This window comes from Perissodus microlepis, chromosome 19, assembly GCF_051167445.1.
Source record: "Perissodus microlepis isolate ML-2025 ecotype Zambia chromosome 19, ASM5116744v1, whole genome shotgun sequence".
NCBI lineage: Eukaryota > Metazoa > Chordata > Actinopteri > Cichliformes > Cichlidae > Perissodus > Perissodus microlepis.
The window spans coordinates 3,781,509-3,794,669 of record NC_140479.1 but is presented as its reverse complement, the minus strand read 5'-3'; the positions used below and the strand labels follow the sequence as shown (position 1 = coordinate 3,794,669).

The 13,161-nt window shown below is 41.3% G+C and overlaps 1 protein-coding gene across 2 annotated transcripts in view; it reads right to left on the bottom strand.

The window, feature by feature from the left end:
- The window catches only part of heatr5a (HEAT repeat containing 5a), a 52,281-nt gene that overhangs the window by 13,870 nt on the left and 25,250 nt on the right, over positions 1 to 13,161 (bottom strand). Inside the window, exons 15-30 of one of the 2 annotated variants that reach the window (XM_084914283.1) lie at positions 12,356 to 12,525; positions 12,090 to 12,253; positions 11,451 to 11,556; positions 9,498 to 9,688; positions 8,534 to 8,693; positions 7,552 to 7,741; positions 7,293 to 7,462; positions 4,664 to 4,690; positions 3,285 to 3,429; positions 2,722 to 2,904; positions 2,123 to 2,362; positions 1,865 to 2,043; positions 1,618 to 1,686; positions 1,304 to 1,483; positions 643 to 877; positions 1 to 105 (exon numbers count right to left, since the gene is read on the bottom strand). In XM_084914283.1, coding sequence (XP_084770409.1) covers positions 1 to 105; positions 643 to 877; positions 1,304 to 1,483; positions 1,618 to 1,686; positions 1,865 to 2,043; positions 2,123 to 2,362; positions 2,722 to 2,904; positions 3,285 to 3,429; positions 4,664 to 4,690; positions 7,293 to 7,462; positions 7,552 to 7,741; positions 8,534 to 8,693; positions 9,498 to 9,688; positions 11,451 to 11,556; positions 12,090 to 12,253; positions 12,356 to 12,525 — 2,514 coding nt within the window. The remainder of the gene's footprint in view (positions 106 to 642; positions 878 to 1,303; positions 1,484 to 1,617; positions 1,687 to 1,864; positions 2,044 to 2,122; positions 2,363 to 2,721; positions 2,905 to 3,284; positions 3,430 to 4,663; positions 4,691 to 7,292; positions 7,463 to 7,551; positions 7,742 to 8,533; positions 8,694 to 9,497; positions 9,689 to 11,450; positions 11,557 to 12,089; positions 12,254 to 12,355; positions 12,526 to 13,161) is intronic. The other variant, XM_084914284.1, reaches the window with a different exon arrangement.

The following is a 13,161-nucleotide window of genomic DNA, read 5'->3' as shown; positions in this document are numbered from 1 at the left end:
CTGTGCTGTGGAGCCAGAGGGAGGTGGCATGGAGGATGGGAGCCCAGGACGATGTGTAATGACGTCTTGCTTGGCTGACAGTCTCTGCTGTGTAGAAGGAACCTCCTGCATGAGAAAGAGGGAGAGGAAAAAAATAAAGAAACACCATATCTCTCAAAATAAAATCATCTAATCACAGCTGTGGTCCTGATTCCTTTATTAGGGGAGAAAAGCTATCTATACCTGGCCCTATATGAAAAAAAGAAATCAAAACAAGTTTATATCAGGACTATGAATAGCAGCTCCCCTAACAAAAATGCACAATATGTAACTGAATACATCAGCTCAGTAAAAGGAAGTTACTTTGTGTCAAACACAACACCAGGAAATAGGCTTTTGCGATATCATGACATTCAACAACCCCCAGCAAAGCTCAATACTTTGCAAAACATGCAAGAAAACTAGGGGTGAAAATAAAAAAAAAACTTGTCCAAATGTACAAACAACTGGGTTATGGTTAACAAGGTTATCACGTTTTGATGTTACAATACAGTAGTTATTACTTTTTTAAAACATTGTTTGCCTGGAATATGTGCTGTAGATATGAAATATACTTCTTAGTGAAAAATTATTCACAAATTTGTGCTGGAAATTCTCTCCCACCTGTTGCAGGTAGCTGTGATGAGTACTCCTGTGGGAGGGTCAGTAGCGCATAGTCCTGTAGTGCTGCCAGCCATAGACGGCTCAGTGTCGATAGCTCTGATTGGACCAACTTCAGAAGGCCCGCCCCTCCTGACTCAGAGCCTGAGCTGTCACTGGCCAGAGAGGAGACCGATGGGTCAGCTGGTCTATGAGAGCTTTCTTTTTGTTTGCTCCTCTGAACAGCTACAATGTAAACCTGACAGAAATGAAGAAAACCACAGAAAATTGCAGCAATAATTTAATTTATTTTCTGTAGAAATATTTACGATTGATACACAACACTCATTATCTAGATAATATCTTGCCAAAAACAAGATGTTGGAGACATTTGGTGCTTAGGGCTGTTATTAAAAACACTATCAAGTCATTCTGCCTAACACGCAACAAGTTGTTATCAGGAGAGTATTGAGGTAAGTGCTATTCGAAACATTATCCCGAGCTGTATCATCAAGAATATTTTAGACACACGAATGGACGTTTGGATTCAAGTCTTTGCGCTACTATCGCTGCAGAAAAAAGCAAAACAAAAAGAAGTATTTTTGTCTGCAATAAAACATTTCAATAATGATGTAAGATGACGAGAAGATCCAAAAACGAACGACTAAAAAGGGTAAATACTCACCTCAGCCCAGGCTTTGAGAACAGCCAGTGTCTCCATGGCAGCAGCAGCCTCATTGTACAGCTGGCTTGACGCTTCCCTTCCACTCTGGACCTTAGCCAATGAGGAGACAAGGAGCTGGTGGACACGTCGCAGGTCACGGAGGTCACTGACTACACCACTAGCGATCCATGCACTACACACCTGTAGAGGAAAAGGCAGCATTAAAGGTAACACTTTACATCTCTGTTCATTAGCTGACGACCTGCAGGGCAGACAGAATGACCCGAGCAGCGCAGCAGTGAGGATTATGAAAATGATTACTGACAACTGTTCACCTGGCAGGCTTTGGCAGTAATGTCAGGAGGAGCATCAGCGGTGAAGGCGGGTCTGAGAGCAGCTCCAACCTGCAAACACATACAAATGAAAATACTACACAGCAGATTCTGTAGCATATTTTCAAATAGAAAAAAAGCCAGGATTTTCAGGAGCCCGTTTACCCCTGTGTAGTGTCACCTCTTCTTTTAGTAACTTGCTGTTGATGGCAACTAAAATCAACAGTTCAGATGAGTTACTGATCCTTACATTAGCCTGGTACTGCTCCAGGATCACATGACCAGGAAACTCTGGTTCTGGAATGGCTGAGAACTGTCTGATGATAACCAGGAGTGTTTGGAGTCCTGCTAGTCGCAGCTCATCACTGTGATCTGTTGATGCCATAAACGCCATGCGTACCAGGTCGCCAAGATGGAGGACCAGGAAATCTGAGAGAAACGGGTGAGAGATCAACGATGTCTGAGACATCCAGAAACATAAACCGAGCAAATCCCTGTGAGGTCTTACCAGCGGAGTCATGCAGGCGTCGTTCCTGAGCAAGAGCCATGTCAAAGTGAGCTGGGTCGGCAGTCTCGCACTGTGCTATGATGCGACACACACACTCCATGGCGAAACAACGTGTGGCTGAGCGCAGCGCTGTGAATGGGCCACCAGACTCAGACCGGGCTCTGAAGGCAGAGGAGTCATCATCTTTGCCAGGGTCTGCGTCTTCATCTTCCTGTTTCGACTCCAATGGGGCACGACCATCTTTAACACAGATTTTTAATGTCACAGACGCTAGCAGTGACCCATTAACTCATAATCACCAGGTATTATCTTAATCCTCAGTAGTTTTCAAACAAACTGCCAGCTTTGCCAGCTTTTTTCATTCTACACATTCAAAGCAAGCATCAATGAAATATTTCTTTTTCAGCTGACCCCTCCCTTCTTTTTTCTGACAGAACCCAGATTCCATAAAATAAAATTGTCCTTTAAAAAAAAAAAAAAAAAATCTTATTCTTTATATAATTTAAGCCCTTTAACTTTTAGTCTGAAAACAGAAATGTAAACTTGAGCTTTTAGGTACTCAAAGAAACAGCTACAGGCTGCCAACCTCCTGAGCCCACCTGTAGTTGCAGACAGGACATCTTTGCAGAGCTTCAGCCAGTGGGCCAGTTTGCTGCTGGTGGCACTGGCTGCCATCATATGAACCAGAGTCTCTTGAATGTCCTTCCTCAGACTGAAGTCTGACTCCCGGTCCAGCAGAATGAACAGAGCACCTTCGAGACCGACCTCTTTTATAGTGACATCTGCTCAGACAGATCGAAAGGATTAGGTGAGCAAAGATGTAGAAGAGAGGTGCGCTGCAATAAACTGCTCATATGCTACAAACAGAAGCAAGTAACTGTGTGTAAGTGAAATTTAATGATAAAACAAAATCAAGCAAATTTCACTGCACAAAGAGAGCTTCACAAGCAATGAAACACACATCAATAAAAACGTGAGATCAACAGAAGTCAGACAACAACAGTGAGCTGAAGGGCCAGAGAATAAAGTTGGTGAATTCATTTATTATCAATCCAAACAAAAAAAATGGACTGGTAACACTAACAAACTGAAAAATGCAGTCCTGTTAAAAAAGAAGGCTGATTATCATCATAGTTTCCATAAAATGTCTGTTTCTTCTCACCAAGTTGCGTGTTGTCTCGTCTCGGGAGCTCTTTGACCAGAGCAATGGCATGCTCAGAGACCTCCAGCGCTTCCCGCTGGACAAGCTGGCGCAAACACGCCACCACGGCCCGGCGCAAACATAGGAACGAGCTGCACAGGTTTGCCTGAAACACAAACACACAGTTCACACACATAACAACTCTACCTGACACTGTACTTTTTCATCAGGGGAAAGCATGCTGCTAAAGACAGTGTTTCATCCAGGAGTTGTTTCCACCAAATCTTCAAACAGCCCATCAATATGGAACAGTATTCTCTCAAATAATAACGTTTACAAGTTCCTAAAACTGAGTTTGAGTGGAAAACTTTTTTTTTTTTTTTAAAGTCTGGCTAACAGCACAAAAAACAAAACCGGTATATTTTTGGGTTTGATATTCACATTAAAAATTCTACAATTATAGAATATTGTGCTTTTAATCAAACTTTGTTGTATGAACAAACAAAAACAATCTACAAACTAATAGTAGCAACACTTTCTCCAGAGGAAACACTGTGGGGGATAAAAAACAACGGAGGAACTTTTTGTCAGAACTGCACTTGAGGCTGTTAATGTGTTAGCTGAAAAGCAAACAAAGTGAGAGTAAATAGTAAATTAAGAATAAACACTCAAAGAATAAGAAAAAAACTTAATACTGTAAAACAGGAAAAAATGTTAAAATTCTGCAAAACAGAAAACTGAGCTGACAGGATTCATTCCAACAGAATGGTGTGTTCATAAGTGACGGGGAGCTGTGTTAAAACAGAGTGTCAGTGACACAGTGACTCTGGGCGATACGGGCATCTTTTTTGAGATCACATTTAAAACTGTTATTCATAACAAATTTCTGAGCTAGCATACCCTGAAAAATGCAACTGTAAAAGTAGTACAAATAGGCACTATACAACTACTATACTACTGTGTTAACAGCCTGAGGTGTGTCTAAAAATCTCACTACGCCTTCCTAAGATATGTTCCAATACCTAGCTGATGTATAGATATTTCCACTAACAGTTAAGCAGATGGTGATGTTTGTGGAAAATCAATTTTGTGGTTCTTCCTGGATGCAAAAATGTCAGCTAAGGAAGAACAGCAAAGTCTGAAGCTGCTAATCAGGATCCTGATTAAACAAAGACACAAAAGCAATCATTTTGTGCTTAAATAAAGAAATAATATAAAATCTTTCCTATCTGTCTAAGTTCTCAGGATATTTATTGTGAAAGGAACTTTGTGTGAAGAGTATTTATATCGCCCAGACCAAGGTCACAGCAACAGAAAAGTCACAATGAAAAAAAAAGAGATTACAAAGCTAAAACAGAGAGACAGCAGCTGCGGACCTTGGGGAAAAAAAAAGAACCTACCAATACGGAATAATCCAACAAGATCTCCTGTAAGACAGAATGATCAAAAACAACACACACTATAAATCTGGACGAACTCTAATTTCGACACAGCAGAAAAACATGGCAGGAAATGCAGTATGCAGAGATGAAATATGAATCCAGTCGAGTTTGGACAAGTTGTGTCTGTCAAACAGGAAGCGTGATGATGTTTAACAACATTTTATCAAAACTGAACCCATCAAAACACTTATTCAGTCTTTAACCCTCTGTACCCTATAACAGCCATGACCTTTTGTACTCAATGCCCCTCTGCGATTAATAAAGTCTCTCTGATAGAATAGAATAGAGAACAGAATAGAATAATCCTTTAATTGTCCCACAAGGGGAAATTTGGTTGTAACAGCAGCAGAATGAAAAACACATATACAAACAAACAGTACACAGCACACATACACAACATACACATGCACTTTTTTTTTTTTTTTACACATTTACATCAAGGACAATAGTTACCAAAAACAGAGTTCTGTATAGTTATTAATATTAAATAAAATTAAATACAGATAAGAGGCCCAGGTTGTAGTGTGAATCGGTTGATAAGATAGTGCAAGTTACAGCACTGATGTAAACATCTATGTTTGTTGGGAGCTATATTGATTGTACAGTCTGACAGCTGCAGGAAGGAAGGACCTGCAGAAATGCTCCTTCATGCATCTAGGAGCATGGATAAAGTCTCTCTCTGAAACACCATATTTTAACATATTTTAATAATAAACATCTAGTGACAAATCAGGAAAAAAATCTGAATATTTGTCAAATATTTTGCAATTATTTGTTCTTTTTACCCCGAGTCACCTCAAATGGGCTGGCATTCATCAGCCTATCAGTCCACTGTTTACCTCAGCTGTCAATATGCCGGGTTTTCACATCTATTTACTCTGGAGGAGGGTGTAAAGCTACATTTGTGAAAGCAATCTGATTTGTGGCGATGACTCAATTAACCTCACTTCCGCCCCATGACAGCGACACTGATGGTGTAATTATGTAACCAAACTGCTTATCATAGGGAAAGTGTCATTTTAGAACATTTGAGCCTAATGTTAGCTAGTTAGCTGACAAAGCACTGGGTGTAAAAGTAGCAGCTATTTATAAGCCATCTCGTGATGGGTCGCATGTTTTATCTGTTGACAGTAACTAACTGTGACAATATAGTAGTAATAAATAAGTATGTTTATGCACATTTTCTTATGTTAGAGTCTTGATTTAAGTTCAGGACATGAGGCTTGAGGTGAGAAGGAAGAGGAGGAGATGGAAATGATGCAGGAGAGAGTAGTGGTGGATGAGGCAGATGAAGAGAAGGAAATGATAATGAGAAATACAGTGGTGTAATTATTAAGTGGAAAAAAATCCTAACCTTAATGTTCCTGAGTGAAAAACTGATTGCCCTCTAAACCCAATAACTGGCTGGGCTACCCTGGAGCCAGCAAAAACTGCTATCAAGCCTTTGTGATAACTGGCTTCTACAGCTGTGGAGGGATTTAGAGCCACTCATCTTTGCAGAACCGCTGTAATTCAGCCACATTGGAGGGTTTTTGAGCATAAACCCCCTTTTTAAAGTCATGCCATAGCATCTCAATTGGATTCAGGTCAAGATTTTGAGTAGGCCGATCCAAAGTTGTCTTTTTGTTTTCCTTAAGCCATTCAGAGGCGGACTTGCTGGTGTGTTTTGATTTCATTGTCCTGCTGAGGAACCCAAGTGTGCTTCAACTTGAAATCACTATTTCACACAGGGTAGATTTGGATTTTTTCCCCCTTAACAATAAACACCATTTAGAATCTGCGTTTTGTGTTGACTTGTGTTATTTTTGACTAATATTTACATTTTTTGATGATCTGAAACATTTTAGTGTGACAAACATACAAAAAGAGTTATTTGTGACTGAGGCTTTACAGAAGTAGAGTTTTAAGCTTTGGTGTTTACAATATCAATGAATAATCATAAGGTGAGATTTAAAAAATATACCTTCTTTGCCAGAAAATGTGATAAATGTCAACTTTTTTGGTCCTCGTTTTCTTTTGTAAATACAAAAAAAGGTTTCTTGACCAGTGTTTCCCAACCACTATGTGCCGTGAGAAATGGGTAGGTATGCCTAGGAAGATTATCTGGTTCCAACTGATTAGTACTCTAAATCACCAGCGTGAGTAATAGGCAGAACAATTACCTTCTCTTCCACTAGAAAGCAGTCCAACTACCTGCTATAATTAAATAGAATGCCAACTGCCAGTAAAACAGTCATGCTGTGAGTGAGACAACGCGGCACGTAATAGCAATAGATAAATATTTGAAAAGAATCTGACCTGGGTCCTGGAGAAAATCCTGACCCAGATGAAGGCCCTAGCATGAGTAGTGGCCAGAAGAAAGCAAAAAAGGTATCCTGGGGACAAACCAAAACCAATTCTGCTATGCCTGGTGCATAGGGAAAAATGATCAATATGCTTTTTGTGACCTTTTTGTTTGGTGGTGTGCCGTGTGATTTTTCTAATGTGAAATATGTGGCGTGGCTCCAAAAGGTTGGGAAACACGGTTCTAGACAGGTTCTAGAAAAGAAAAAGCTATAGAAAGCCATGCCTCCTCAGGTGTACTTACACAGAGTGCAGGTACAAGGCTGGTCAGGTTGACGTGTGGAGGTGAGAACATGTGCAGCTGTTGCAAACAGGAAATGGCCCTGGCCTGAACAAGACAGTCTGGACTGTCTTGCATCACTCCACATGCAACCAGACAGCTGGAGCGCAGACCAGACACTGCTGCGCCATTACCTGGAGTCAAAAACACAAATCACTTACACATCCCTAAAACATTCTCTAATTTTGAAACTGTCCTTGGGTATGACAAAGGGGTTCCATACCCTGCAGGTCTGGGCCCAAACAGGTGATCAGGCAATGCAGGCAGCGTCCTAGGCTGTAGTGCACCTCAGGGTGGGTGGGTGGAGTGGAGAGCAGCAGCCGGAGCACGAGAGTGAACGATGGTTCCGCATGGGTTCTATAAAGACCACCCGACAGGTCGACCACCAGAGAAAGACTGTGGAGAGACCAGGTCTGGACACAGAGATACACAAAAGGTATGACCAGCAAGAAGGAAAAAAAACCAAAATAGAAACCTGGTCCAGTCTTAACTTTCTCAGCTTAAATCCTTTATACCTTGAGACTTGAACAAATCAAATGAAGCACCCTTTGCAGAGCAGAAGGAATGCACATCAAGTTGCCTATTAGCCAACCCTTCTCCTGATTTAAGCAACAGGTGGGTGGGGCTTTTGTGCTCACACCTAGAGCTTAGACTTTAGCTTAGCTTGTTATTCTCCGATGTAAACGTGGTTCTTATATTTTTTACATTTGTACATATAGAGTCAAACATACAGATATTCCCCCACTTGTCCCTAAGCAAGTTGCAGATTATACCAGATACTGCACTTAAAGTGTACCTCTAATTCCAAGTCACTTAAAACAAAGCAATGACTTGCCAATCTCATAAACCAATATTTTCTTTACAGGAACATATCAAATGTTTAAAATGAGACATTTTACTATTTCATAATAAACATTTGATATTTCCTAACATCTATTGTAAAAAAAAAATGGGTTTATCAGATTTGCAAGCCATTGCATTTTGGTTTTATATACACAGCCTGCCGACTTTTTCAGAATTGGGGTTTTAAGTGTTGCAGAAGTGTAAGCAGTAAAGAAATAGTGCACTTTAGCTTGAAGGTTCCTGTAATGTGGTTTGGTGGAAAACAGAAGCATAATGAAATAATTTATCAAATGTTTTTCTCAATTTTCTCATTCTGGTATACAGACAGATAGATTTAGAAGTGTGTAAGGGTAAGCGTGTACCTGGACCTCGGGTGAGGTGCTGTCCTGGCTCAAGGTGAACAGGACTCCCAGACAGGTGGACAGGTGTTGAGGTGAGCTGATTCCTCCAGTGTAGCGGTATAGCGCCCCCAGAGCCAGGGCATAGCCACTGCGTGATGCCGCATCTCGAGCAGTCTTCAGCCTGCAGACACGATCAACAAAGTCAGCTGTGATATTAACCAACATTATATTCATGAAAAACGTCCAACTCTATTTGTTCTAGTCTCCAGGGACTGCTTTTAATTCATTTAACACAGCCAATCTCCAATGTAGAGTATGAAAGAAAAACTACAAGTTTTGGTAAGGTACAGGTTAGTGGTCATTTAGTGGCCTATTCTGCTCTTGCATGATTTGAAAAAAAAAACCCCAAACAAACAAAAAACATATTTACTGCGTCTATGGTCGATGTTGACATTAAACAGGGTCGTACAGGAGATTAACTGAGGTGTTGCACATAGATAAACATTTACTATTGAAGACTGAAAATCATGCAATAAGATTAGTGAAGTCCAGGAACAAAAACGTGAAATTGGAACACTAAAATCCCACAGCTGCAGTTTTCTTTTTTTAAACGACAGACATCAACTGTCATCATTTCCTGTCTTGAACACAGTGTGATATCTTTGGGTCCAGACTCATAGCCACAGCTATGTGAAATTTGTTTTGAACTATTTCTGGCTTATTATGCAACTTCTGTGTGTTTCAGTATATTTTTGTATCATGACCTACTTTGTTTATGCTGTTGCTCTTTTAAAGAGAGCACAGATCCAGATCAGTTTCCTGGACGTTTTTGCCTTTCCCCTGCATTCTGTGGCAAGAACTCCTAAACAAACCATCTAACTAAAAAACTTGAATTTTTGGAAAGACTACTGTAACTATTTTCATCAGTGGGATGAAGACAAGTGTAAGAAGTGGTACACAAAGCTATGATTTAACATCTGCCCACCTATCAAAGCAGAGCAGGGAGATAGAGACAGTGAACCCTGGATCTCCAACCACTTGAACCAGTCGGGCTAGACCTTCAGCAGCCAGGCAGCGTAGCAGAGGACTGGTGCTTTCCAGTGCCCCCAACAGGAGCGACAATGCTGGGGGCCGGATCTCCTCAGGCCCCAGAGAGCCCCGATTGCTACCTTGATGCTGAGGAGAGTTTAGTTATGGTTATTTCGTGATAAAGTCATGAATTGTGAAAGGTTTATGCTTTTCATAGACTGGAGCAAAGTTATGCTTAAAAAAAAATTTGTGATGCACAATTACCTTTTTTTTTTCTTTTTTTTTTTTTTTTTTTAAATGGACATCTTGGTGATGTGATGTTAAAAAATGAGACTTCTAACAGTCTGTAAAGTCAGTATTGTCTCTCTAAATGTCACTCTCCAGCAGGGGTGTCAAACTCCAGGCCTCGAGGGCAGGTTTTAGATGTGCCCTTGATCCCACGCAGCTGATTTAAATGGCTAAATTAGCTCCTCAACATGTCTTGAAGTTCTCCAGAGGCCTGGTAATGAACTAATCCTTTGATTCAGGTGTGTTGACCCAGAGTGATATCTAAAACCTGCAGGACACTGGCCCTCGAGGCCTGGAGTTTGACCCCCCTGCTCTACAGTCTCTTGAATTTTCTACAAAGAGATGCTGTGACCCCTGTGGTTGGCCCTGAGAGCTTTGCCTCAATACCCCTCTACCCTGTCTGTGTTGGCAGACCACTCCAGCTTGTGATCCAGTTGAACTCCCAGATACTTGTAGGATGTGACTATTTCGACATCAGTCCCACAAATGCAGACAGGGTCGGGATCTGTTCCTGCCAAAGTCTACCACCAGCTCCTTTGTTTTGGCCACATTCAGCTGCAGGTGATTCACCTCACACCACCACCTCATGAAGCAATCAATCAGTCCTCTGTACTCCTCTTCCCATCCCACGTCCACACTTCCAATAATGTCTGTGTCGTCAGAGAATTTCTGGAGGAGACAGGTTTCTGTAATATACTTTAAGTCGGCCGTATAGATGGTGACGAGGAAAGGGGACAGAACAATTACCTGAGGTGTTCCTATGTTGCTGTTCAGACTCTCAGACACAGTCTGTTAGATGATCAATGTCACTGCCATGTGGTTCATACAGGGCATTCCAGTTGATGGCTTCCAAAGCCCCACAAAGTGTCTCCCTAGCCCCCTGAGACCACCTCTTCACAGTTTTTACAGTCACTGACGTCCGCAGAACAACTGGCCTATATGCTGCTATGAGCAGTACAAGGTTGTGATCTGACCTGCCCAGTGGAGGGAGGGCAGTGGAGGTGTAGGCATCTCTGACAGTAGTAAAAAATAGGTCCAGTGTTCTATTGTCTCTTGTGGTGCATTTGACAAACAAACATCTTGTTCTCAAGTTATCGCAATCACCGGATTCTTAGAAAAACGTACTCTGACCCTCAGGGCGAATTCACTGAGATTTAAACTTGTCTGAGATTTTTAGTAAATGTACCTTGTATTAATTTAAATTGATCAATTTAAAAATCCAAGGCGACTTCCTACTTGAGTTATCACATTCGCAAACTTAGGTGTCCACGCCACCTGCCCATCAGCCTTTTAGAACTGAGCGGTAAAAAATCAACAGTAATAGCGAACACAGTTAACCAGCTAACTACACAATATGCATCTTGGTCCTGACAGTGGTATGCTGATCTCTTGGGTACTATACAATACACATGCGTATTGTATAGTGCACTATTACAGAGCATAGAAAGTGCAGTCTAGTGTGCATCTCATCACTGCCTTGCAAATGCAAGATTGCACATGAAGTGTAAGGATGAGCACAAAAGATTAAAAACAGAATAATGGCAACTGTTCACTCAAACATCAGGGTTTTCATTAATACCGGTTTTCTGGAAGATACACAGGGGTTAAGCAGATGCAGTACCTTGAGCAGACTGCAGAGGGCAGCACAAAGGTGAGTCTGGATAGTCTGCTGGCGTTGACCCTTTAGCTGGTTCACCGTTTCCACAAACTGCTCCAGTATCTTCACCCTGACACACAGGACTCATTATTCCACAGCTTTCTAAGCCAAGCTTAGAAAGCTTCACCCTGACACACAGGACTCATTATTCCACAGCTTTCTAAGCTTGGCTTAGAAAGCTGTGGATCTATCTGGCAGAGCTGCACCAAACTGTAGCCCTAACTGAGAACAAAAACCTGCATCTCAGATTAGGACCGTGTCCTTCTACAGAGTACAAACTTGTTGTAATGTTCAAAGAGAAATCTGTGAGGGTTAAACTATTATAGCTCTCACCCCCTGGGGCAAGTTTTAGATATAACTGTATAAGTGTTCGTCACTGATGTAGTGGTGATTACAATGCCAAGACTTTCTTCAAATATTAAGAAAGAAAATAAATAAGAATTGTAAAATGTGCAGAAGTGCTGCCTTTATTGAGGCAGCTTAAATTTTTTTGCTGTGGTTTGTTATTACAACAACATTAAGTATGCAAATGAACAGCTAAATAAATACACAATGTCCTTCTCGTGTCAGTCTGTGCTGGTTAGGCTGTCAGAGGTCGCTTACCTCTGAGCAGAGATTATGTGAGGGAACACGGCTCCAAAGAGATGGATGGAAGTGGTAGCCAGAGCGACAGGGGATGGAAGAGGAGCGGGAGCTTCGTAGCCCCTCTCACACAGACTGAAGGGGTCATTGTCCAATGATCCTCCTCCCACGCTGCTACTGTGGAGCTGCAACATAAAAATAAAGCAGTCTTTCTGATTCTAATCCTCAGGCTTGTCAAGTTTCTCCCCCTTTGAGCCATCACTGTTAAGAGCTGGGCTGAAGCTCACCTGTTCTTCGATGTATCTGTGGTCAGTGTCATGGAGGGCAGGGCCAGCCAGCGGTAGGTCGTCACAATGACAGAGGGGAGGCAGCAGAGAAAGCTCTGAACATGTCTGATTCAGGTTGTCCTGACCTGACACATCAGACACCAGCTGATTCATCACCAGCCCAAAACTCTCTGTAGTTGGAGAAGAAAACCGACTCACATCAACTACTGCTGCAATCTTTAGCTACCCATTAGTGTCTACAGGAACTGTTAGATATTGAAGTTCTGCAGATATGTGAAGTGACAATAAACACTGGACAGTGTGTCTATAAACACTGTCTAGGTACTCTGTTGTTTTCTCATTTTTGCCAAACTTTTACTTTCGGTAATCAGACCTCAAAGGTTCAGCTTCAAAGTAACAATTGCACCTTTGAAGGAAACCTCCATTTACAGTTCCAGAACACCAAAAATCAATATTCCTGAAGATATTCCTTCACCTTTTACCAGATACATTCAGTGGGGCAATTTAGAATAATGCTGCAATGGCAAAAATGAGCAGATGTGAGTGGAACGTTATGTCGGTAATATAACAATATGCTGTTGCTGTTTTTAAGACACTACCAGCCAACTCATTTGAATTCTAACAACCCTGTTCCCCAAAAAGTTGGGACATAAATAAAAACAGAATGTAATGATTTGCAATATTTTATTCACAACAGAACATAGAAAACGTATCAAATGTTTTAACTGTGAAAAGAAAAAAAACCCCAAAGTAATGTAACTTTGAATTTGATGACAGCAACACGTGTCAAAAAAAGTTGGAACAGT